Source organism: Maniola jurtina, chromosome 1, assembly GCF_905333055.1.
Source record: "Maniola jurtina chromosome 1, ilManJurt1.1, whole genome shotgun sequence".
Classification (NCBI taxonomy): domain Eukaryota; kingdom Metazoa; phylum Arthropoda; class Insecta; order Lepidoptera; family Nymphalidae; genus Maniola; species Maniola jurtina.
Window position 1 is genome coordinate 8,816,732 of NC_060029.1, and position 25,514 is coordinate 8,842,245.

The 25,514-nt window shown below is 36.4% G+C and overlaps 1 protein-coding gene across 1 annotated transcript; it reads left to right on the top strand.

Moving 5' to 3' along the window:
* LOC123873322 lies at positions 1-17,496 on the top strand. The gene is made up of 11 exons (XM_045918167.1): positions 1-116; positions 505-715; positions 1,146-1,308; positions 1,862-2,080; positions 2,983-3,181; positions 3,922-4,143; positions 4,652-4,864; positions 5,180-7,252; positions 7,837-8,104; positions 11,109-11,309; positions 12,888-17,496. The coding sequence occupies exons 2-11, from the start codon at positions 532-534 to the stop codon at positions 13,328-13,330; spliced, it is 4,185 nt and encodes a 1,394-aa protein (XP_045774123.1). The 5' UTR covers positions 1-116; positions 505-531; the 3' UTR covers positions 13,331-17,496.
* The last annotated feature ends 8,018 nt before the right edge of the window (positions 17,497-25,514 follow it).

Here is a 25,514-nt window from a genome sequence, read left to right on the forward strand (position 1 = left end):
ACATGTCATTTGCCAAAAATTATTGTCAAGAGCGTTAGAAGCTAGCGAAGAGACTCAAGTATTTATTTTTGGAAGACCGTGAGACGAAATAAAGTGGATATAATTAAATGCTTAGTGTACGTAAAAAAATTACATTATTTAAAGTTCAATCTAAGGTCTTATTATAAAGTGTTTGTGCCAAATATGTGTAAAATATTCCGTCAATTCTAGTTCCCGATTCCCAAAGGTGTCTCTATTTTTAGCATAGAACGTTTTGTACTAGCGAAGTTAACTTTTTTTGGGTTTTCCCTCATTTTGGAAGAGACTAAGTAATTTTAGTGATGTAAATATCATCTTGTAATGCGCTGTTTTGGTTCTACTAGCTAAGAAAAAGTTTAATAAAGGACCAACTGTCTATCCTTAATTTGGGTGTGGGCGTCATAAAATATAGTGTATAAATAATATTATCATATAATCCAAATGGAACTCTCTTCGTAGTGTTATTATGTGAGGTTGTATTTTTAGGAAACATGGTAACTCATTTTGACCAGAATGTCTACTGATAGTTGCTTAGTGAAAGCAATATACTCCTTCAAGGGTAAAAACAATGATGAGTTATGTTTCAAGAAAGGGGATATTATCACTGTCACCCAAAAGGAAGAAGGTGGGTGGTGGGAAGGAACATTGGGGGAAACTACAGGATGGTTTCCTAGCAACTATGTCACAGAATTTAAAGGCAAGTAGAATGTTGTAAATTTTACTTCAATCATTATAATAATATGTAGTTGATTAAAAATGAATTTATTTCATACAAGATGAGGCTCACAATGTGTGAATTTAGATTTTTAAAAATCCCTTGCGAGCTCTTTGATTTTCTGGATAGAAAGTATCCATTGTCCATACCAAATGGGCCATGAAAAGCTAGCAGACAGACAGACATAATTTCACATTTGTAATATTAGTATAGATTAATTATAATTATTTTTCAGATAACTTAGTGATGATTTTTTTATGTGAAAAAGAAAGTAAAATATAAAATAGTGAAAATCTTTCTACAATTTTTTTTAATAAACTTAAGCTACTAATATATTATATAATATGTAGTAGTAATTCCTGCAATAAATTATTATAGATTTACATTGTGTTATAACATTTAATTTTAATAGATGCCTCAGGTTCATTAACAACTTCACCAATAAGAGCACCTTCAGAGATCCAAGCATTTAGGAATGTAGTGCTCAAGGATATTATAGATTCTGAGAAGGCCCATGTGGCGGAGATGCAGGGCCTTGTTAGCAATTTTTTGCAACCATTGGAGAAAAGTGAAATGTAAGTTTAAATTCAATGTTTAAATATTTTTCTATATTTGTCCTTTTCTTGTCAACCTTGGAACAAGCTTATTTTTGGCTAAAGTAAATTAAGCAGTTTGGTGTAAAGTAGGCCTAAATCTTAATACAATCTGTATCACAAAAATAAGATTGAGAACTGAGCAGCACTACTAATGGGACTACTAATAAATATAAAACAGTGCAGTTAAGTAATCTTAATGCACTCATAAGGTATAATTCTTAGATGCTTTGCACTAAACAACAATATCTAGCACACAGCTTACTTTTTAGTTCTAATGCTATAGTGCTAATTCTCTGTCCTAAACCTACTTTTAATTTCCATAATGTGACTACTTACGTTAATTAACATATAAAAAAAATATAATCATATTTGATCATCATCTTGTCCCAGTTCATAATTTTTATTACAATTTCAATTCATAATAGTACTAATACCATAGAAATAACAGCATATATTTTCAATTTTTGAATTTAGCAATAATTTGCTATGAAACAGGTTCATTACAATTACAATAATATGTGTATAATTTTAGGCTCACTAAGGATGAATTCAGGCAGTTAACGGGCAACATAAATGAAGTGTTGCAAGTCCATGAGCAATTTCTTGCTTTATTAGAAGAGTGTGCAATGAAGACGGGCCCTGACCAGCGAGTGGGAGGATTGTTTCTGCAGTGGGCTCCTAAGATCAAAACTGTACATCAAACTTACTGTGCCGGCCATCCTAAAGCAGTTTGCATCCTTGATAAGTACAAGTGAGTTAATTTTTAATAGTTTAATTATTTTATAAAAAATTCTAAGCAATCTTACATTTTTTATTCCATTAAATATAACAAAAATTAAAAACTCCTTTGGCAAAAAATCTTCTTAAAGTTATAAAAACTGTTCTAGTCTCACATTTTAATTTTTTAAAAACAAACCAAATAAGCTCTTAACAAACTACAAAGACTTGAATACTTTTAAACCTGGTCTACATATGAAACACTGCCTAGACACTCCCCGGACACCCTCCAAACTAGAACAAAACTGGGGAACCTCGATGGATAGCAACCCTATCTGAATTTCTCTCTATCCATGTGTCAAGGCCAGCATTTCATCAGAAATAGCTTGAGGTATAAAGTTGATAGTTATGGTGAAAACTAAGGTCAATGGCCTTTGATTACTGTAAAAATGTCAAGTTCCTATTTCAACTCAATAAAAATTCAAGGCATATCTTCATACAAAAAGTCACACTCACTGAGCATCATCAAACTATCAACTGAAATCTCTTATTGTGTAGATTCCGAAAATAAATATGAATGAAACCATTTTGAGTTGTTCTTTGGTTTTAGCACATTTTAGTCTTATTGTATTATGAAGACGAAAGATTTGTTTGTTTGTTTTAATAGTTCTTTTAACAATATGTACTACATATTGTTAATAATATTCTCTCTCATGTCACCCTGCTTCCGATTCCGATTCCGACTGCGGTTCCGATTCCGAGAAAGCAAATTTAAAAACTCCGATTCCGGCTTCGGTTCCGATAAAACTGCTTCCGTTACATCCCTAATATGTAGTATAGGCTATAAATATATGTACTGAGGACGAAGACACAGGCAAAAGCTAGTTTTAATAAATTGGCATGTGTAGTCTTTATTCAATTATTAGTAAATTTCAGAGAAGACCTCAACACATGGATGGAGAATGCAGGTGCAGTCTGCCCTGGAGTATTAGTACTGACTGCTGGTTTATCCAAACCATTCCGTCGTCTTGGCAAGTATCCTGCAATGCTGCAGGAACTGGCAAGGCATGTTCACGAAGCACATCCTGACAGAGGCGATACACATCGAGCTTCAGTTGTCTATAAAGATATTGCTGTGAGTAATTATTTTAATGATTGCATCATTTCAAAAGCAGATTGATATTCACATCATTGATATTTTAGATTTTTACCCCCAAGAAAACTCCTGGTATTTATAGAGCTGGGTCCTTGAATATTGTTTATAACATTTTGAAAAGTTTATTCTATGATGATTAAAGATGACCTACATTTATTGGTCCTTGACCACAAAATTCCAGTTCGAGGTTGTGATTTCTGTGTCAACCTCAAACTCGAGCTTAAGCCTACGCATGCTAAAGTGCAGGCACTCATTCATGGCATGCTCAACTGCTTGCTCAGTGTCAGAAGAAGAATTCAGGGGGCCTATCGGCTAAAAATATATCAATCGTTAAAGGACAGCATCAATGTCGAAACATGGTTTTTAGCCAATCCCATTGACTAAATACCATGATTTGACATTGATGCTGTCCTTTAATGATTGATACATTTTTAGCCGATAGGGGGGCAGAGTTATCATGAAGGTTAAAGCTGTGGAGATAGTGTGCAAGTTCATCTTTGATTTCTATTTACTGTGTATATTTTTTTAATTTTGGAAGTATCTTTCTTTTAAGTAATTTTTTTGTAAAACTTTGAAAACTTACATAGTACTAAAAATGTGCTTCAAGCTTTAGAAAGAGATAATTCAGCAACCAAACCACATGTAAGACCCTTTCACAATACATGCGGTACTTACATAATAAATAAAATACATAAATTAACTAAGGGATTTTTTCCCAGAGTGCCTGTGCGGCGTTACGAAGACAAAAAGAGTTGGAACTCCAAGTAGTGACAGGAGAGGTGCGAGGCTGGCCCGGCGGGGAACTTACCTCGCTGGGCGATGTGCTGCATATGGGCAGCGTGGCGGTCGGCCCCTCGCATCAAGACAGATACCTCGTCCTCTTCCCTTCTGCCTTGTTACTCTTGTCAGTGAGCAAACGGGTGTCTGCATTTGTTTATGAGGTAAGCAAATCTGTGTGAAAAGGATGTTTTGGTGCCACCACCTGGGAGTAAAATGGGGAAAACATCACAGGCTACTGTTACCTCCCCAAGACACCATGAGATAGCAAAATCTTATATGATCATTAATATTTAGGGGCTGATTATTTATTTTTCTTATTTCCTTGTTAACTGACACCTCTAACCCTTTTGACTAGTTGTTATATTAGATGCTGCTTCCTTCCAGCTCTGAACCCCCTAAACCCCTTCCCCGTGCTGTCAGTGCACTAACGTCTAGGACTTCCTTGCCATCTTTTTTTTTTCTTATAACTATTTACATTTTATTTATGGTCTATACCTAGTGGTTTTTATCTATGGTCCTCTGGTTTATTCCTTTGTATGCCAGTTTTATTCAGCCCACACCCCTAATAAATTCTACATGGTTCATCAGGAATACCTCTATTTCACATAGGTCAGCCAAATTTAGAAGCTTATATTAGTGTATTGAAATAAAGCTACATACTTTTTTCAGGGTTGTCTTCCATTAACCGGCATAACAGTTTGCAAGCTTGATGATACAGAAACTAGAAAAAATGCATTTGAAATTAGTGGGCCGATGATAGATAGAATAGTAGCTGTGTGCCAAACGAGGGCCGAAGCTGACAACTGGGTCAGCTTGCTGCAGAAACACTCCAACAACAGCAGTCCCTCTCATGAGCCCTCTCAGCCACAATCTCTACCACATGTAAGTACCCTCTACTAACTTTTCTTACCTTCATTTTCAACTGCACAATTATTTTTCAAGACATTATTGTGATAATCCTGGATTCTATTATTCAATACACTGGGTTATGTGAGCTAGTTGCAGAATTTTGGAGCAGTTTATGTTTATTTACTGTCAGAAAATCATTTAAATACTCTAATTAAATAGGTATACCTATACGATAACTGTATGATTCATGTTGACGTTTATGTAATTTTTTTTTAAATATGCCTTTGAATCCTAATACAATCAAGTACTCCTTTGAATGCTATCTTAAAAGAGTTATTTCTTGCGTAGTTGACCCGCTCTCCCTCCGAAGGGGCGTTGTCTAGCATCAACTGTAGCCGACGCAGCCTCTATCACGTGACGCTGCCGCCGTCCAGTTACCCTTCTGCTTCACCTTACTATTCACTAACGAAGTATTTCGCACGACTTGTTAAGAAAAAAGTTATCACAAGGCAAATGCTACGTAAACTTTTACAAGAGAAGACATGGGCTAAAGCGTTCGAATTAACGGGATATCCTGTTAGACGAAGGCACAAAAATCATATTAAACTTAAAATCGACGACGATGGTACAATCGCCACAGAGACAGAATGCTCTGACAGTGATAGGAATTCAGAAGATAGTGATAGGGAGATGGAAACCACGGATTATTCAAACTCAAGTTGTACAGATGCCGAAGCCTCCAGTTCAAATAATAATCTTATTATACGACAAAATGCTCTGGATAGCATCGGTCCTAGGACAATATCATCGTCATGTAGCAGTTGGGGAAGTAACTTTGGATATGTGCGTTACTTCGACACATCCAACGATATGCAGTGTGACATGCCGCAAACTAACGTTGTAGGTGACTGCACGAAAAACATATTCGTGTCCCTGCCATCAGACGCTGATCTAAGAGCCTCAAATGAGTATAATTTACAAAGATCATCCAAAGCCAATAACTTAAATGTTAACCCTTCCCTGAATCAACATTCCGATAGTGCTGAAAATTCTAGTTTTGAAGTAAGGAATTATAAAGGCTGTGAGGATTTGGTAAATATGGATCAGAATATTCAAATGAATACGCTGGGTAAAGAAGAAACTGACTTTATTCCAACTCGGCAAAGTTTCCCAAACTACAACGCACGCAATGGTGCATATCCTAAGCTATGGAAGTCTAATGAAGAATATTACAATCGAGAAGACGATGACAACAATAATGTTATCATGTCCGACTTGCTGCAAGTGCTGGACCCTCCCTCGCCAAAACATTGTCGCGACTTCCCTGTCGACTCGATTATCATCGACCCTCCACCTATGTTCCGGAACGAAAATGAAGATGTAAAAATCTTAAATGTTAATCTTAACGCTAATGTACCCTTTCGAAAACACTCTATTAATTCGGACAAAAGAATTAGGAGATCGATGTCGAGGTCTATGGTAGAAGCTGAAAACAAAAAGAATAACAACTCGCATCTCGAGAGAATGAGTTCTCAGTCAGAGACTTCAAAAGTTCGTCGAAAATGTGAATGTTGCAATCGATCCTTATGTCCGAGTCCTAGATCTTCCGATTCAGGGGTCGCTGGAAGCTGCAATTTGGCCTCACCTGACTTAAATATGCACGGAAACGACTCCGACAGCCACGAAAAAGCATCTGATACGACAGATTCTCTTAATAACCTGTCACAAAACACATTCGATCATCGAAAGTTAACATTGTCAGAAATCGAAGCAGCTAACTTTGAAGATCAGTGCAGGTGTACTTCACCCTTCGGATCGACCGCCAGGACGTCTTGCGTCACTAGCGTCACTTCTGAAACAAGCTTCGACGTTAAGGATTTGTCTAATACAAACGTCACATCCACTTTTGCTGCCAACCCTCCACTGTCTTCGCCTCAAATTAAAAGGACCTCTATCCGCAGAAACATTGAAAGTTACGTGCGAGAGATCAAACTGAAACCTGAAGTGCCGCCGCGTATATATCGAAAGCCCAGCACTCATATGGAATTCCCTAAAAATGTTCGACAGCCTGTGCCATGTCAGTGGAGCACACTTAACATCACTGAACGCTCGAAGCCTAGTCTACATTATCACATGCGAATATACCGAGAGAAGCCGGGAGAAAACACGGATAGATCCTCCCGGAAAGATATTTCTCGCAATTGCGATATTTATAACAAAGTAAATAAACAAAGCGGTGATAAATCGTCAGCACCACAAAAAACCCGATCCCGCAGTGAAGATCTATCGAAAATGCAGAAGGGTCTGACGGAAGCTCAGTCTGGCTTCATGGTGTATCGATCAGACTTGTATGCCCATTGGTGGATGAAAGCCAAATTACCCATTACCGTGGTCACCGACTCAGGCAAGGATTATTTTTTTGTAAAGAAAACTGTTTGTGTATCACTGGTTTGAAGACATTGCTGCCTTGAATTTTGTAACCATTAGATTAATACTGTCATCAGAGTGACCCCAGTACTGCAGTGCTTTACTTGATCATCCTTGCCTGTGTTTATTCATTTACTAACAGAAAAACAATCACTGCAAGTAGATCATACACTAACATATTAAGAAACTTGTTGTGCATGGAAAGGCTTACTATATTTGTCCATGTACATTTAATACATCCACATCTCTAAAAACCCAATTAAATGGGCTAGCTGAAGGCGGACAGTCTGTTATAAACAATTAGAGACTATGAATTAAAATAAATGTACTGGTCTAACATGTTTTTAGCCTTTCTTAGTACTAATAATGGCTTACATTGTATTCGCCGTATTAGTGCATAAGGCTCCTTATTTTATATTTAAAACGGTTACAAAAGATATTCCACTCTTTTGGAAATGTAAAATGTCATTAAAAGTAAACAATAAACTATTTATGTAGTTTAAAACTTAATTTTATATTTTGTTAGCAAAAGGTTCATAAGTAACTAGCTAGTTATTTAAAGTAGTTGCATTTTTCAGATGGCCATGAGCGACAGCAGTAACGAGCTCGCGTCAGGCCTCACCAACCACAAACGATCCCACTCATTCAACAATCACCAAAGCTACACACAACACACGCAACAGACGCAAAAGAGCAAACAGAAGAACCAATCGGCGCGCTGGCTTCTCAACTCCTGTGACTCGCTCGACCAATCATCGCCCGCTAAAACTAACAAAGTTCCCATCGGAAAGAAGTTCTCCTCTGTCGACTTTATCGACACAGCTGACTCAAATTATAGCAGTAAAGGTAACTCCAAATTGTATGCGTTTAAAATGTGAGCTCATTTTCTAATTATAACTACAAAAACGACAGTTCGGGGTATTTTGCCAGATGTTTGGTTAGTGCTCTTAAAATAAAATGAATAAATACCTACGTTATGAATCTGTCTTTAGTGATTGTGTAGGAGTCGGCCAGATGGATTGTCTTTAAATCGAATATCTAAAAATAATTAATTATTAGTATTGATGACCTCAAACGCCGCACCCGTAAACAAATATTCTAGGTTATTTGAATATTTTAGGAAATGATCTCTTTAGATTGTCGTACGAGAATGAAGTATTATGAATTAATGAAGAATATGGGTCTTTTTAATCGCGTCTATTGAATCCCACCAAAAACATTTCATGTAAAATGTTGCCAAGACTCACAAGTTCATAATGCTTTCACTGTTAAAAAGTTATGAGATCTCTAGTAGAGCCAAGCCCCTAGCTGAGCTTAGAATTGCGCTGCCCATGGGACCTATCCCAAGTCCAAAGTATATAGCTCTTAAATGCTCTTGAGTATATCACATTTATAACAATAAAGAACAAATAACTCTACTTACAAGCTCTGATTTTACAAACCCTAAATCTTGGTTAAAAAAGGACGGCTTGGCCGTTTAATGTTCGTGGTACTTTTATCTGATATGACATTTAAGCCCGGAATAGCTTGTGCGACAATCATGAAGAATAATATAAATTAGTAATTGTCGAACAAACTATTCCTTATGACCTTAATATTATAATATGTTATGACATGTAATAGTTTCACGAACATTAAACGGCCAAGCCGTACTTTTTTAACCAAGATTTAGGGTTTGTAAAATCAGAGCTTGTAAGTAGAGTTATTTGTTCTTTATTGTTATAAATGTGATATACTCAAGAGCATTTAAGAGCTATATACTTTGGACTTGGGATAGGTCCCATGGGCAGCGCAATTCTAAGCTCAGCTAGGGGCTTGGCTCTACTAGAGATCTCATAACTTTTTAACAGTGAAAGCATTATGAACTTGTGAGTCTTGGCAACATTTTACATGAAATGTTTTTGGTGGGATTTCATTTCTTTTTGGCAGGAGCCCTAGATTATTTTTTTGGATCTATTTTTTGTAGGTACCTACATCATTTTCATGGCCCGCTCTCTATCGTTACCTCTTTTTTTAAAAGCTTTTATTCCACTTGCAATGTATGTAACTATGTTTGTTTGGGTGGAATCTTGCAACTCAATTTTAAAGCAGATATATCAAATTTCAGTCTTTTAGGACTTCAGGAAACACATTTTTTAAATGTACAGACTGGGAAAAGTTTATTTTCCTGTTGTTTGAATGAAATCCCTAGCCTACATACCAAATTTCAGTCTTCTAGGACTTAGGGAAGTACTTTAGAACTTTTGACTAGAGGGGTTTTGAATGGCAATAAATCTGAAACCATAACAGGTAGAGAATTGATACTTGGTACGTTTGATAAGTCTGTCAAGGACATATTATCCTGAAAATATCAGCATTCTAGCGATAGACTTTACAAATAATTTGCTTCCCCCATACGTGGGAGTGGAGGGGGAAAATTTTGAATTTCTTAATTTTCCTGTAGTTTGTATGCAATTTCTAGTGTACACACCAAATTTCAGTCTTCTAGGACTTCAGGAAGTACCCTAGAATTACAGACTAGAAGTTTTGACTGTCAATAAATCTGAAACTATAAAAGCTAGACAATTGATACTCAATGCGTTTAATAAATCTGCCAAGGACATCTTATCCTGAAAATATCAGCATTCTAGCGACAGAATTTACAGATTTGCTTCACCCATAAGAGGCGTAGAGGGGGGGCATTTTCAATTTCTTAATTTTCCTGTAGTTTGTTGTCAATTTCTAGTCTACATACCAAATTTCAGCCTTCTAGGACTTCGGGAAGTACCTTAGAGGTTTTGAGTAGAGGTTTTGATGATCATCAGTGAGGGACGAAATCGGCGTATTTTAGGTATCAATAAATCTGTAACCATAAAAGCTAGATATGTGATACTTGGTATATTTGGTAAATTTGCTGAGGACATCTTATATTGAAAATTTCAGCTTTCTAACGTTATCCAGACCGAAGTTATGGCGGGTCGAAAATACGGCGAAACACTTCGAGAAAAAGGTACGTAGCGCCCCGGCCGCCATTTGGCTCGTCTTGGCGGGGGCACTGCCGTGCCCCCTGATAGGGTCGAAAGCAATGCATGATAATGTGATGACTGTATACTTATTTTTATCCACTAAGTAGCATAAGCCGCATAAACTTCGTCCGCGTAGATTACATGCTTACGTCATTGTCAGCCCGATCAATCCAGTAGTTTGAGTTGTGCGATGATAGATCAGTCAGTGAGTCAGTCAGCTTATCCTTTTATATATACAGATTTATAGGTATTGCTGAATATTGACATATTCACCGTCTATTCTCATTTTAGACGCAAAAGGTACCTATTTAAGTAAATCTTAAGTAGTACCTACTTAGGTAAATCCTAAGTAGTATTTCAGTGACAGACTATGCTTTCTGCCTGAGATATAAAGCAATGTGATTTCAAATTCCAATAATGGTGCGCTATATCTTTACAACTAGCGAAATACATATTAGTAAAAATGGTTGTTAGTTTTACTACTACTTACTAAGTAATTAAATACTTGCCCCGTGGCTGATGGGATTTCATATCATCCCTTATTGAACCATCTTCAAGTCGATTGTATACGCGAAATTTTTGCATTCTTGGGATTTTTTTTCTCGGTAATTCTTTATGTGATATGTGATAAAGGTCAATATCATGCTATAAGTATGGCATTTTTAAAATTTCACTTCTATTCGCTGCAAATGTGAATCAACCCTTGGGGGATAAATTTGCAAAAAAAAATTTTTTGGAACTTTATGATGGTTTCTTATGACAGTTGAATTTGGACTGATTTGATTTGTTTTATGGATACTTATCCATACAGCTTATATTTACTGTTTTAATTCTGTGTAACGTAGGATGGAGCATAACATGCCTTCGTCCGGCGCCGCCTCTCAGGCCGCAGTCTTTCACCGTGGGCTCCGATGAGAACATCGGTCCTACCCATCCGTACGCTCCGCACCAGCGGAAGTCCAACTCCTACGAGGAAGATGCACTTATACTGAAAGTCATTGAAGCATATTGCACGTCAGCCCGCTGTAGGAACGCAGTGAGCTCTGGTGAGTGGGCGCCTCTATAAATTATAATATAGACTACAAACTAACACTTTAACTTAACTTGTACACTATATATGCCCACGTTTTTAGAATTTTTTGTCTTCTATTGTCTCCTCACACAGCAAACACAATTTTTGTATAACTTTTACTGGCATAAAAAAGTTATTTGTCACTGCTTAGTTGCCATGAAGACCATAGATAATATCATGAATTTAAACCTGCCTTAAAATAATAGGTACAAGATAAGTATTGCACCCAGTCTCTAAATTGATCCGGAACATTTGAGCCAAATGTGTTTTGACAATATAAACCAACCTAATGTTAATATTGTCTGTAGTTACGACATTGACTAAACTAAAGGGTCCTCTGATTAATTATTTATTAACTGTGTACTACCACTGTGACCTTTAGAGCGTAATTTTTATATGACCTATTTATATTGCTCAGCCGCGAAATGAGGGACTAGTGAATTATAAATATTATGTAAACCACAATATGATAATACATAATACACATTTTAAAAATTTATTCAAAATTATATTCTCATATATTTACACCAGATATTATACATAACTTCAATATTTTACAATTCTGAATAATATATACGTTCGTTCCGTCATTACAATTTTACATACCACATCCCTACCAACGGAATGCCCCGTAGTTGTATAACACTACTATAAATTGCTATATGGTTATACTACTAACATAGATTTAATTATTATATTATGCAGTACCCAATATACCACTGGAGATATTCGAGTCTACAAGGAGGAGACACGCAAAGACGAGAAACCGTATAATCAGTTGGTTATTAGAGTAAAAGATCTGTATAATATTACGTATTTAAACCAAATATAATATGACTAACCCTTTTTCAATAGCGCTTGCAAAGTATATAATACTTGTTGTTATATTTGATGTTCGTGTTGACATGCGTAATCAATGTTTATACACATAATAATACTCGCATATAATGTAGATTTATTTTAAGAGGCACACGGTGTAAGTGCATGACTTAGCATGCTTGGTCTATCCTATTAGCCTTATATATTCACTATTTTCTAATAGCTGCTCTCTCATACGAATACGAAATATGGACAAATCTAGTTTATTTAAAGTACATTTATAAAGACTTTATTCTAGTACAAAGTAGCTAGTCATTGTTGTTTTGTAAACGTTGTCGTCAATCAGTATTTATTTAAAGCAAAGGTTTTTTTTAATAATTTTTTATTTTATATAGAGCTTATTAGTATGCCAAATATAGTAGGTGTACAGTATTACCAATTAATCTATAAAGAATCTCAGTAGCCAAAGTATGGAAGCCCTACCGTATTATTGTTTTTAATTATCTACTTATTATAATAATATAAAATCACGTAATTATTGTAACATTGGTGAAGTTCAAAATTAACTAATAAATCCATATTACTTAATGAAACCGTCAAGTCGCCGCACATCAGAGGTATTCCTGCATATTCGTATGTGATCGACTAACACTCCGTCCGCACAATCCGCTGTGACGGTAGTCTGAATGTTTCTATTTTGTTACATGCGGCTGCCTTTATATCGCACCTGCAGTGGACTGCGGCCACTTTTCTCTCGGTAAAGTACAATATCACGCACCCGCTACTAACATACCTCACTTTAACTACTCCAAACTACCTGTCGGTCAGAGGAGCGAAACGCCGGAACTTTCCGGTAGGAGCAAGACGACAAAAGTGAAACGTAACAAAAGTTCATCGGCGGCGGACACTTACTTGTTCCGGGTGCCAGAAGCCCGCAAGCTGCTCTCGGAGCGAAAGTTTCAATTGAACCGTTCGAACCCTAATCTTTGGGATTGTTCGGAGCGTCGTCGGGCGAACTGGATGGGAGGCTACGAGCGTCGCAGCGGGTCGCAGCCGAGCCTGGCGCCGCTGCGCGCCACGCTGTCGCCCGCGCCCGCGCCGCGCTCCGCGCGCTCCTCCACCTGGTGCTGCGGCTCCTTCGTCAAGCAGCTCACCAAGTCGCACCACTTCGATTGACACTAATTGTCCTCCTCCCGATTGAAGCTCACGATTTCCCCCTTAAACGTTTTACTGGCTCATCTAATTTGATTCGCCCCATACCGCTGCCGCATTGTTCGACTAGATGTGCGTGATTGATCATGGCGAGTGTCCAGCTTTTTATGAATCCTTCATTCTGTTTACTAACTTCATTAAATCCTAACAAGGCTGTAACTAGTCAAATAACCTTCGATATATATAATACAGGAGAAATTAATAAAAAAACACCAGCAAAAATGATTCTTGTTAGAATGGTACCCAACATTTACAGCAAGAATCATTTTTGTTGCACTAATTCTACTGTACAAAAAAAAAACTTTAAGGTGATGGAATTGTGACACATGACATGCTGTTTAAAGTGCCATAGACGTATGCGACGACTGTCGAGAAATGTTATCTATGTGAACATAGATTTGTAATGTATAATAAGTAGTAATGCATGTGTGCAGTATTATACGAATAGTTGTGATTTATTTTCCTTTTAGTTGCTTTTTGAATTGAGCAGAAATAAGTTAATGGAGCTATATTACTAGTGCATATAAATGTGCATGTTTAATGTATAAAAGTATTACACTTTTATTATTTAGTTATTGGGTGTTTCAGTAATGAAGAATTATATTATTAGAATGAATGTTATAGAATCTAGTATGAGCTTTTTTATGGTGTTTATATATTATTTTATATTTAATTTCATTTATATTCTGTAAGTGTACAAATATAAAACATATTTTCAATAACGAAACAAAGTCTACTTACCTGTTTGAATATTTTTGCTTAAAAAAATATATGTGCACAAAATATCAAATTCTTCGTCATTTATGTTTGTATTTTATTTTTGTAAAATATCTCGAATTAATATTGCCTTTCCTTACGACATGCGACAGGCACGTATATGAGGTTTCGTAGTCAATATTATTTTTGTTAGAACCAGTTGTTGGCATAAAATTTCATGCATAAAAATGTCTTTATTAATTTTTTTTTCAAATAATTAACGTTTTGCCTATAAATTGTGAAAATTACTGTTACAGTTTATGATCGTTAATGTTAGGCAACCAAGGCACATTGAACCACAGATAAAGGGACGCGAAGCGTTAACTTTGCCAAGCACACGGTGTCTTAGCGCAAATGCGCGCACATTTGCATGAATTGCATCGGCGCGGCCTCATAACGGCCTACAAATCACTGAGATCTCAAAAAATGACTTGTGAAAAAGTGAACTTGTAGGACGTCTCCGCAAAGTTGCACGTGTTGACGCCCTTCACAGAGAACAGGGATGTTCCCTATGGCAAAAACAAATTATTTCTTAGTGATTATTCGATAGGCCTTCCAAAATACCTAAAGTCTACGCCCTGTTAGTTCAAAGTTTAAAACCATTTTAAATTAATTATTAGTGATTATTAAATTAATAAGCACGTCACATTTCAATTTTTCATACAAACTTCCATACTAAGCTCGGGATTTAAGGTATGATAAAGAATTGCTGATTTGATTAGTTGGCAACTTCCCTATTTGCCACCAAACTAATGTTCCAACTTTTTCTGTGGCCATTCGCCAAGAGTTCTATACAGTTTTCTATTGCAAAAGAAAACGATTTCTGGTTTATTCAGTACATATTTCGAGGAAAATACGTGCTATGTATGTATGTGAAAATACCTGCTCTAATCTAATAGTGAAATCTAATATCAGCTAAACTTAATAGTATAATAATGGTATTATTGCCGTTTAGGGAGCTAACCGTTATGACAAACATTCTAAATTAATATCTCATACTAAGAAACGTTACAATCTCCACCCACGTAAGCAATAAATCTTTAGGTATATTACCATCAGCATACTGAAATTAGGCTGTGGGATTTAATACAATTACGAACTATAACGTCGATTTAACTAAAACTAAACACTAATGGACTATCAAATTTTATTAATGACTAACGACCCGTCCCGGCTTTGCGCGGATGTAATAATAACCTTGTAATAATAAATAAAATACAATTATTACGAACACAACGAAAATATATCAGCCAAATCCTCAATAGCTCAACGGTATAGGAGCGGACTGAAATAATTGCGAAAGATCGGTGGTTCAAACCCCACCCGTTGCACTAATTGTCATATCCATTCCTAGCACAAGCTTTACGCTTAGTTGAAGGAGAAAGGGGAATGTTATTCATAATTAAAATGGCAAATATTCTTTAAAAAAAATCTGTCGAGCAGTTCTCAAGTGATGATCATTGTGATTCATGCGGCAAATTTATTTTTTTATTAATACAGATTTAGATTTTTTATATTAATGTTTTAACTGACTACGTAACCTTATACCTACTTATTCAATGCTTGCAACATACTAGTTCATTACCTCATTCATTTATAATCATGACGTTCTAAAAAGGCATTTCAATTTTTTTTTAAATTTGCGTCATAAGACATTACAAGTAAAAAAAAACAATTGCGGTCATTTAGATAGACTGATTCCAGAAGATAAATTTTCTTTCTTAATAATAATATATTTTTACGAAGTTTCCTATTCTTCGCTCATTCATTCAAGTCGTCGCCTCAAGATAGAATGCATAAAACTAGTCTTCCATTGAAGTTAGTGTTCCACAGATGATTGAACCGTCTTGCTTTACAATGTATTTTTTTTACTTTGTGAAATAAGTTTGAAAGCATTTGTTGATGATGAAAGATAGATGCAAAATGCAAATAGATTATTTTAAACGTTAACAATATTAACATTTATAGAAATACTTATATTTTTTTATTATTGTGATTCTGACATATTAACCTAAACCAAAAATTAAATCAAATGAAATGCTTAATTTTTAATTTAAGTGATTAAGTGATGAGTAATTTAACGCCTCATTTACACGAGAGCTTTTTTAAAGTCCGTTAAAAAAGCGTCCAAATAGAATAAATATATTCCCAAGTAACTATATTATATTCACACGTCGACGCTTTTTTACATCTGAACAGATACTTGGGAATACATATTTTTTTTCTATTTGGACGCTTTTTTAACGGACGTTAAAAAGCTCTCGTGTAAATGAGGCCTTAGTGTATTAAGTGTTATGAGATTCGTCACATACCTACCTGTCAAACATTCATGTTAATGTTTTTTAGTGCAAACTCACGTTTACAACAAAGAATAAATCGTAAACCTTCTGTGAGAACAAAACTGTATACCTAATGCATTATTCATAACTTTATATAACGGTAATGTGCTATGCGGTAAAGTTGAAGCTAATAGAAATGAGCCGCGGTAGTTATTTGAGTGTGCAGACTCACTAGGTAATCACAGTGGACGGGTCTGCAGCCGTCATGTGCATTTGTTAAATATTTAATGGCGGCGCTATAGCAGCAGTGCTTCGTACCTAAGCCGAATACGTATTAGCCTACTTCCACTACACAACTTATCCCATTTGTAAAACGGAGTGAGTTTTCCGCCTTTTCGATCTCATGATTTCTATTTTGTTAATACTCGTAGAACTGAGCGCAAACATGTGCGACCGTTCTTGCCTTTTCTGTAATTGTTTCGGATTGAAATTAGCTCTCGAATTGGGCCGCTCATAACAATGCAATTTTAGTACGGTTTGACGTGTTCCGTTCCAAACTGAACAGTGTCGAATTAATCAGTAGATTCTATTAGATAGTTATTATTTAATCACTAATTCTTAGGTTTAGATGAAGATTTATTTTTTTATAGATCGTTTCATGTTTCAAGTCCGTCAAGCTATTTATTTCAGTACTAGATCATGCCCGCGGCTTGGCCTCCACGGATTTTGGTTTTAAAAACTCTGAGTGTTCTTTGATTTTCCGGGCCAAAAAGTAGCCTTTGTTCGTCCCCGGGAAGCAAGCATCTTTGTTCCTTTCGTCAAAATCGTTTAAACGGATGGGCTGTGAAAAGCTAGCAGACAGATAAACTTGCATTTATACCTACCTACTATTAGTATGGATAGTGACGGACGGACTATAGTCGCACCAAGGGCTCCACCTTACACCATTTTGATACGGGCAGTTACCTTTTTTATCTCTCTCGTCTGGCTTTACAAAGATTAGCCAATGTCAAGTTTGTATAGTTATTTGTAACAAGTAGGGAAACTATACAAGTATGGACCCTGTCTGTGCCGACGCTCGCCGACACACGCACGGAACCCCCTTAGAGCGCTTTCCAGTCAGTTTTAACAAAAAAAAAAAAACACTAAAAAGGCAGAGCACGCCCGCCAGCTTACACCAACACAGACGAAGTCCCGTCAGTTACCTTCCCCATGCCCCTCTAGATTTTTAGAATGTTGTCCCGGACTCTACCGCACAACTCTACCAAATTTTAACGTAACGTCAACGAATTCGATTAGGGCTTTATTTACCTTCTACTGAACTAAGTAAATTATATTGTTATACTTACGTTAAAGAAAAAACCGGCCGAGTGCGAGTCAGACTCGCGCACCGTGAGTTCCGTACTCGGGTATCTTTTCGACATTTTGCACGATAAATCAAAAACTATTACGCATATAACTAAATAAAAATCTGTTTTAGAAAGTACAAGTAAAGCCCTTTCATAATATGATACCCCACTAGTCATAGTTATCTTTCTTTGTAAATTGGAAATAATAATTATTTGTTCATGAACACATTTTTTTGTAATATAACCACAAATTCACGGTTTTCGCATTTTTTTCCTGTACTTGTGCTACAATATCTACCTACCTGCCTTTCATGATTCTACGTCAACGGAAAGTACCCTATAAGGGTTCCGTTTTTCCTTTTGAAGTACGGAACCCGAAATTTTTCCTTTTGAAGAAGCGGGAAAACATTGATGTCAGTATTTCAACCGTTTTACACCTGGTTAGTTATTTAATGCGTCGCGTCGCGGTGAAACGGTTTCAATAAATCTGGAGCTGTAAGTACGCGAGTCGAGCGTCGACTATGTCGTACCTTTGTACATTTACTCGTAATGAAAATGTCATTAATTTTCGATGTGCTATTCAGTAAGTATATTGAAAAGCTTTTTAAAATCCATGTCATCCATACTAGGTATATTCATAATAAATATTATAAATAATCTGCCAGTTTTGCACGGTCCATTCATTTAGCTTGGTAAACCTGTCATAAGTAGTACGACAACAATGATTGAAAACGAGTTGAAGCCCCCAATTTTTTCCCCATCTAGTACGTAGTACTACGTAGAGCTGGATTCCAAGAGAACTTCCAGCAACGCGTCGCAGAGAGTAGAATATTACTCTAGTAAAAAAAACATGGATCAAAGGATTAACGCTCACAATCGAACAATCCGCCCCTGATTACCCGTGGGCCAAAGATACCCATTAAGCTGGCAGCATTGCCAAGCTGAATGGCAATGGACAAACTCTGGCCGGGTAGACCCCAAAACACGGCCCCTTTGTAATAGACGTTGACGGCCGATGTTGCGTACAAAACCTTCGCCTCCTCGCCCCAGCAGCCATAGGGTATAGTCTCCACAAAAGGTAGTTTTCTAAAAGTGGAGCATATTTAATTTTATTTAACTATAAAAATTATCTGGGATTTTTTATCTCCACTAAAATGTATTTTTTTGGCAGTTTTATGTTTCTTGTTTAAATCTTAAAATAACTGCAAAATTGTTCCAATTTTCGCACTGGAGTTAACCAAACCGCTTAATAACCATGACACATTTGGTTTACTTAGCGAAGTTGAGCTGTGGTCGGAACTTGCAACTAAACGCAAACTATCGCGGTTTTGTAGTTGGTTAACTAAGGGATTAGAGTAAATACCCGTACCCTGTTTAAAATAAATAATATTCAACTGTGCCTTCTACTGTGTTATATTTAGGTAGGTCCACTTTAGTAGGGAAGTATTGCCCTGAGTGGTCTTGTTATTAATGGTAAATTGTGGTTGCTTACATATTTGACATTTAGCCAAAAATTTAAGAGGATCATTGTCAACGATCCCCCGTCGATTTCCTACGTATGATATTATTGTTCTCATCTCTATCTGCCCTGGTTCGTGTATTCTCGGTTCCTAGATCGGTGCATTTGTGATAACCAATTCTAATTGCTGTGATTGGCTGAATTTACCATGTTCTTGCTGCGACAGTGAGTTTGAGCCACTAGCGGAACAATGTTAGCCGGTCAGAAATGATTGCAATTAGTCAACCTGTATGACGTCCGTGTTCTGTTTTTGATTACAAAAAAGAAAAAATTGTTGTTGCAATCATCAATTTTAGCAAATAGTGAAAGAGAGTCGACCAATCAGAGGTCACAACTACCGTCACACTTTCTGTGAAACTATGGCAGTAGGCTTACCGAGTAATGAAAACAATTTTTCATTCTGTAATGTCATGTGGCAAGTAGGGTTGCCACCTGCCTCTTTTTGATTTACAGGCTACCACCATCAAAAATACGGGGTTTAGATTTGAAGAAATTTAAAAATTTGAAGTATTTGAAGAAATAGGCGGTGGTTCTCTCTGAAATGCATGGAAAGCCTATTTAGATATTTCAGTTTATTTGTAAGTTTTGTATTTTTTCTCTGTATGTTGCCGTGTCTTGATTGGTGAACTGTGTTTGCAATGTGATTTTAAATAAAAGATTTATTTATTTAAATAGCTTTTAAAAACTCTAGTTTTGTAAAGCAAAATGTTATACATTTCATGCATACAATCTTTGCATTTTAACTTAAATTTACATTTAACTTGTAATTCCACCTTCACAGTATCAATACTATGGCCGTAGCCAGGAATCGATTTCGGGAGAAGTTTTATCAGGGCCGGAACTGAATCCTGTCATGAGGAAAAAAACATTCGCTCAACTTTATGGGCTAATTACCTGGTTAGTGGAATTTCGCCTTTCAATTTGACAGTGAGATAAAATACAACAATAAAAAAGCGCGAGCGCAGTGAGCGTAAGTGTTTTTGGTTCAATTACAGAAAGAATTAAAGTGAAAGGGAAACGAGTTTAGCCATAGCAAGATTTTATTTTTAAAGCTCCCTATCCATACTAATATTACAAATACGACAGTATATCTATTTGCCTATCTATTTGTTACCCTTTCACGGCCCATCTTCTTTACCAAAATTTTGGTACTTACTATTCAGAGGTAACTTGCATCCCAGACATAAACTTTTTAGCCCGGAAAATCCCCCACGGAATTTTTAAAACTCTAAATTCATGCAAACGAAATTGCGGGGCTTACACCAAGTAATACAAATTCAAAGCGCGAGTGAAGTGAGCGCGAAATGTTTGATATATTTCCAAAAAAAAATTGGTAAGCAAATGCAAGAAATAGTGTAAGTATTATTTTAGGCTTAGGTTTTTGACGGCTTCCCAGGCGCAGTCGCCATTTCTAAATTTCTGGTCTGGTGGGAGGCTTCGGTCATGGCTAGTTATATGGTTAGTATGGCCCTAACGGCCAAGAAATTAGACTGCATCATCACTTACCACTAGAAAAGATTAAAGTCACGGGCTAACTTGTATAAAAAAAGGCTAACATCCTCAAACCAAGCCCCGCCGCCTTGGCTACGACCATGATCAATATCGAGTGGGTTTCGGCTACGCATTGCCGCAAAAGGAAAATATTCTTTCTACTGGACATAGCGTCAGTGTTCGGTTTCGCCAGCCAAGTGCGAGTCAGACTCACGCACCGAGGGTTCCGATTCGGGTATTTTTTTCGACATTTTACACGAGAAATCAAAAACTGTTATGCATTAAAAAAAATATGCATAAAAATAAATAAAAATCTGTTTTAGAATGAACAGGTAAAGCCCTTTCATATGATAACCCACTTGATATATGTAGTTATCTTACTTTGAAAATTGAAAATACTAATATTTGTTCATGAACACATGACAGACGGATAGAAGGACAGATGGACAGACGGACAGACGGAAAGACAGACAGACTGATAGACAACGAAGTGATCCTATAAGAGTTTTTTTTGCTTTTGAGTTACGGAACCCTAAAAATATTTAGTTTTATTTGCCCCGTATTTTATTTTCATAATTACCGGTTTCTCTATCCTGACATACGGGGTAACCAGTAAAATACGGGGCCTCTGGCAACCCTATTCGGAAAACACTGTCACATTCAAGTTAATGTCAAATATTTTGTTTTCAATTACAGAAAGCTGCATCAATCATTATTACAATATTTTCTTTGTTGTGATTGGCTGAATTTTTGAGTTTCAGCCAATAAACAGACTGTTTGCCAATTAAACGTCTTATCAATATAAATGCCAGAAAGTTTAACCAAATAAAACAAACTTAATGAGAACCTAGTGAGAATGCAAACGGCACACAATTTATAATACATATTATGTTAGTCGTATATAATAGATATTATAGTAGTCGTTCACTTTGGTAATAGTCAGATTGTCATCAGTAAAATTGATATTGGTCGATGTATCGTAAATTATTGTTTCGGTGACAAATATTTTTATTATCTATTTATCTTTGAACAGAATGGAATAGAATGAAATGGAATGGAATACAATGATAAATTTTTATTCCTGTAAACTTTTAGGTAAACTTCAAAGTGTTTTTGGATGGTCAGAAAAATTTACCACTGGTTCGGAATGCCGTTCCTACGTTTTCTAGGGTTTCGTACCTCAAAATGAAAAACGGAACTCTTATAGGATCACTTTGTTGTCTATCTCTCTGTCTGTCGTGTGTGTCAAGAAAACCTCTAGGGTACTTCCCGTTGACTCAAAACCATGAAATTTGGCAGGTAACCTAACTGCGTAATTTTGGGTAGTTTTTTTAATCGATAAAGAAAGTTTGCGACATTGTTCAATAAAAAATTTGGATTCCAACTCCTCAATCCTGATGTTGCAGGGGACCTGACTACTAAAGCTAATGGGATTTAAAAAGTGTCGATTATTAATTGATATTGAAGGTATCTATACCAAGTAAACACTTTGTCGTTGACCTCAACCCTGATGCTGTAAGAAATTGCATTCCTAAATCCTGGTGATCCCTCGGGATTTGAAAAGGATAATCCGTTTAAATATTCTTACGTGATACAGAAACAAGTTGCATCCCGGGGACGGGCTATTACGGAGAGGCAACTTTTGTTCTGGGAAATGAAAGGATCGGGATTTTTAAAAACCTAAATCCACGCGAGCGAAGCTGCGGGCATTAGCTAGTTGTAAATATGTTTAGAAGCTACTATAAGATAATAGATAAGGTACTTATTTCCTTATATTTTTAATGTATGGCAGCGCGCGGTTTTAAATTATAAATTGCACGTCCTGTCCTTTTCTGTAATACATTTTTTTCTCAATATCTACCGCTTTATCTCATAGCAAGAGTCTGTAAGACATAATACAGTGAAAATAGTCAAAATATACAATTTTTGCAGTTTCCACGTCAGTACCTGTCGAATTTTTCTAACAGTGTAAGCAGCAGAGCTGAGTTTACCATCAAGTGTTGATATGTGGGTGTTCCATAGAAGCTTTGCATCTAACATTATACCGAGAAACACGGGGTTCTCCTTTATTTTCAACATATGATTATTTATCAATGAATTTATGTCATTTAAGGTCCTGGTATTGGGCAGTGTGAATTCAACACACTTAGATTTCTTTGCATTTGGAAGTAAATTGTTAGCAATAAATCAGAGAGTGACCTGTGATATGGCATTACATATAGTATACATTGTCAAAAATTATAATATTAAAGCTGTGCGTATTGCGTGAGGAATAGGTTGCAAGAGAGTTGCAACTTGCAGGGTTTGATGCATACGCTATTGCCAGCAAACATGAGACATATTTTTATCTACAGGCAACGTCTGAGTAGGTAACGCATACGTCTAACGCAAGTTGAAATGTATTTAGTTAGACCTATCGACAAGTTTGGAGTCGGGTGCAGTCTAAATGTGGCCCGTGTGTTTAGACTGTCCGTTTCTGTCAGTTTCACGTGTCGTCCCCCGCACTTCACCACCCCGCTTGCACAAATCGAGACAGCACGAAATTTTCAAGATTTCTGGGTGTAATTTCTGGTTTTCGTAGTTCCCACATAATTATAACAATATAAAATATATAACGATAATTTTTTTACTACATAATATTCATTAAATTTTCTAGGTCTGTGGTTTTTCCAAATTTCATTAAATTGCTTCGTTGTCTAGAAAAACGAGCACAAAGTTGGGCCTTTTTTTAAAGAAAAATACAAATCTTTGAGCCCCTGTAATTTTAAAACTACATATTTTTAGAAAAATCTAAAACACCACAGACACAGATATTAGTTTCTAGACTATGTCTGCAAAATTTCATGGACTTTGGTTGCTTAATATTCAAATGAAATGGGAACTACGATTGTATGGAGTAAGTGACGGAGAGAGCTCTGTTAAGATATTACAAAAGTATCTTTTGCAATATTGAACAATGATATTATTCGAAGCGTGTCTTGAACTTCCGCAAAGTAGGTTACTTGAGATTTTCTTGTGTATTCTGATTAAATTGCTTAATGCAGTTTTGTTCCACAGTCATAACTAGGGCGAACACATTTGTTTTACATCTCTATCAAAGCACTGTTAAATTTGGAGGCTTTTAACATTAGTTATTATTGTTTGATATGGAAACTTTTGTATTCATTAACATACAAGCATATGAGACAAGCAAGTTTCTTGAAAACAATATATCGTATAATTTATTTTGTAAGTAAAAATGATTAGTGATTTAGATAAATTCCTCTTAGATTAGTATTTTCTTTGTAGCTTGAATTAACAAAAGCTCTATCTAGTAGCTATAAATAAAAAAATAAAAAATAAAATCGTTTTATTGCAGGTTAGGGACCCATATAAACAGTAAAAAATACAAAATATAATATAAAAAATTATAAAAAATTAAAATAGTTTAAAATGAAAAATAGTCATTTTACGTTAGGGATCTGGTGTACCCGTAGCCAGTGTTTATAGAACACATTGTCAGGGGACGCCTGAGCGACGACTTTAAGCATCTTGTTATTAGAATTGCGGACTGTTTCCCAGAAACCCGCAATTCTATTTCGTATAATGGCGTAGTAGTCCGGGACTCCAGCGTCGGCGAACATGCCCGACGCACTACAATACCTTGGCATTTTTAATAAAATGCGAAGGGCATCATTATACTGTACCCGGAGGATATTAAAAGATCTTTTGGTGTAATTGATCCATAGTTGTGAAGTATAAAAACTCATACAATAAGCTTTAAACAATGTAACTTTAACATCCTCAGAGCACCGAGCAAATCGGCGAGCGAGCATGTTGCACCGTATTGCCAGTGACCTTCGCTCTCGTTCTATATCAAAATTGTCGCTCAGGGATCCCGTTAACATGTGTCCGAGATACCTGAACTGTTGCACAACCTGAACTGGTGTTCCATCTAACAAAACTGGTGGTATCCTCTCCGGGCCTTTACCAGCTCTAAAAATCAACATTTCTGATTTGCGCACATTGTATTTTAATCCATGTCTCAAGGCGTAACCTTCGCAGATCGATACTAATTTACGGAGACCGTTTATTGAGGGGCTAAGCAGCACCATGTCATCAGCGTAACTTAAGTTGTTAAAACAAATTCCGTCAATATGACAACCGATGCCAGTACCACTTAGCTCCTCAATCAGGTCATCAACGTATAGATTGAACAGGTCCGGAGAGGTTAAACCGCCCTGACGTACACCACACTCTAGTCTAAACTCACTAGAGTCTGTGTCGCCCCAACGCACAATGTTCGTCTGGTTCTCATACCAGTATCTCATCAGCCCGACAATACCGCTATGTACGTTTGAGTCGCGCATTTTTCTCCATAATATATTATAATTAACAAGATCAAATGCGCGAGTCAGATCCAAAAAACACGCATAAACCGATGTATCACGACTTTTATAGTAATTTACGACGTGCTTCAGAGACAGAATTGCCGAGTCTGTAGAGAGACCGGGACGAAAACCAAACTGAGCATCACTAATCTGTACATTCTTCATCAGTTCAGGCTGCAACAACCGCTCAAGTATCTTGCCGGCAATTGTCCCCAGCGAAATGGGCCTATAGTTAGCTATACTGGACATATCGCCCGTCTTGTTTTTTGGCACAGGAACCACTACCGTCTTTAACATATCTGCAGGAAGATAACCATGTTTAATGCACATATTAAATAGCGTTGACAAGGCCTCATACAATTTGTTTCCAGCGTATAACATGTG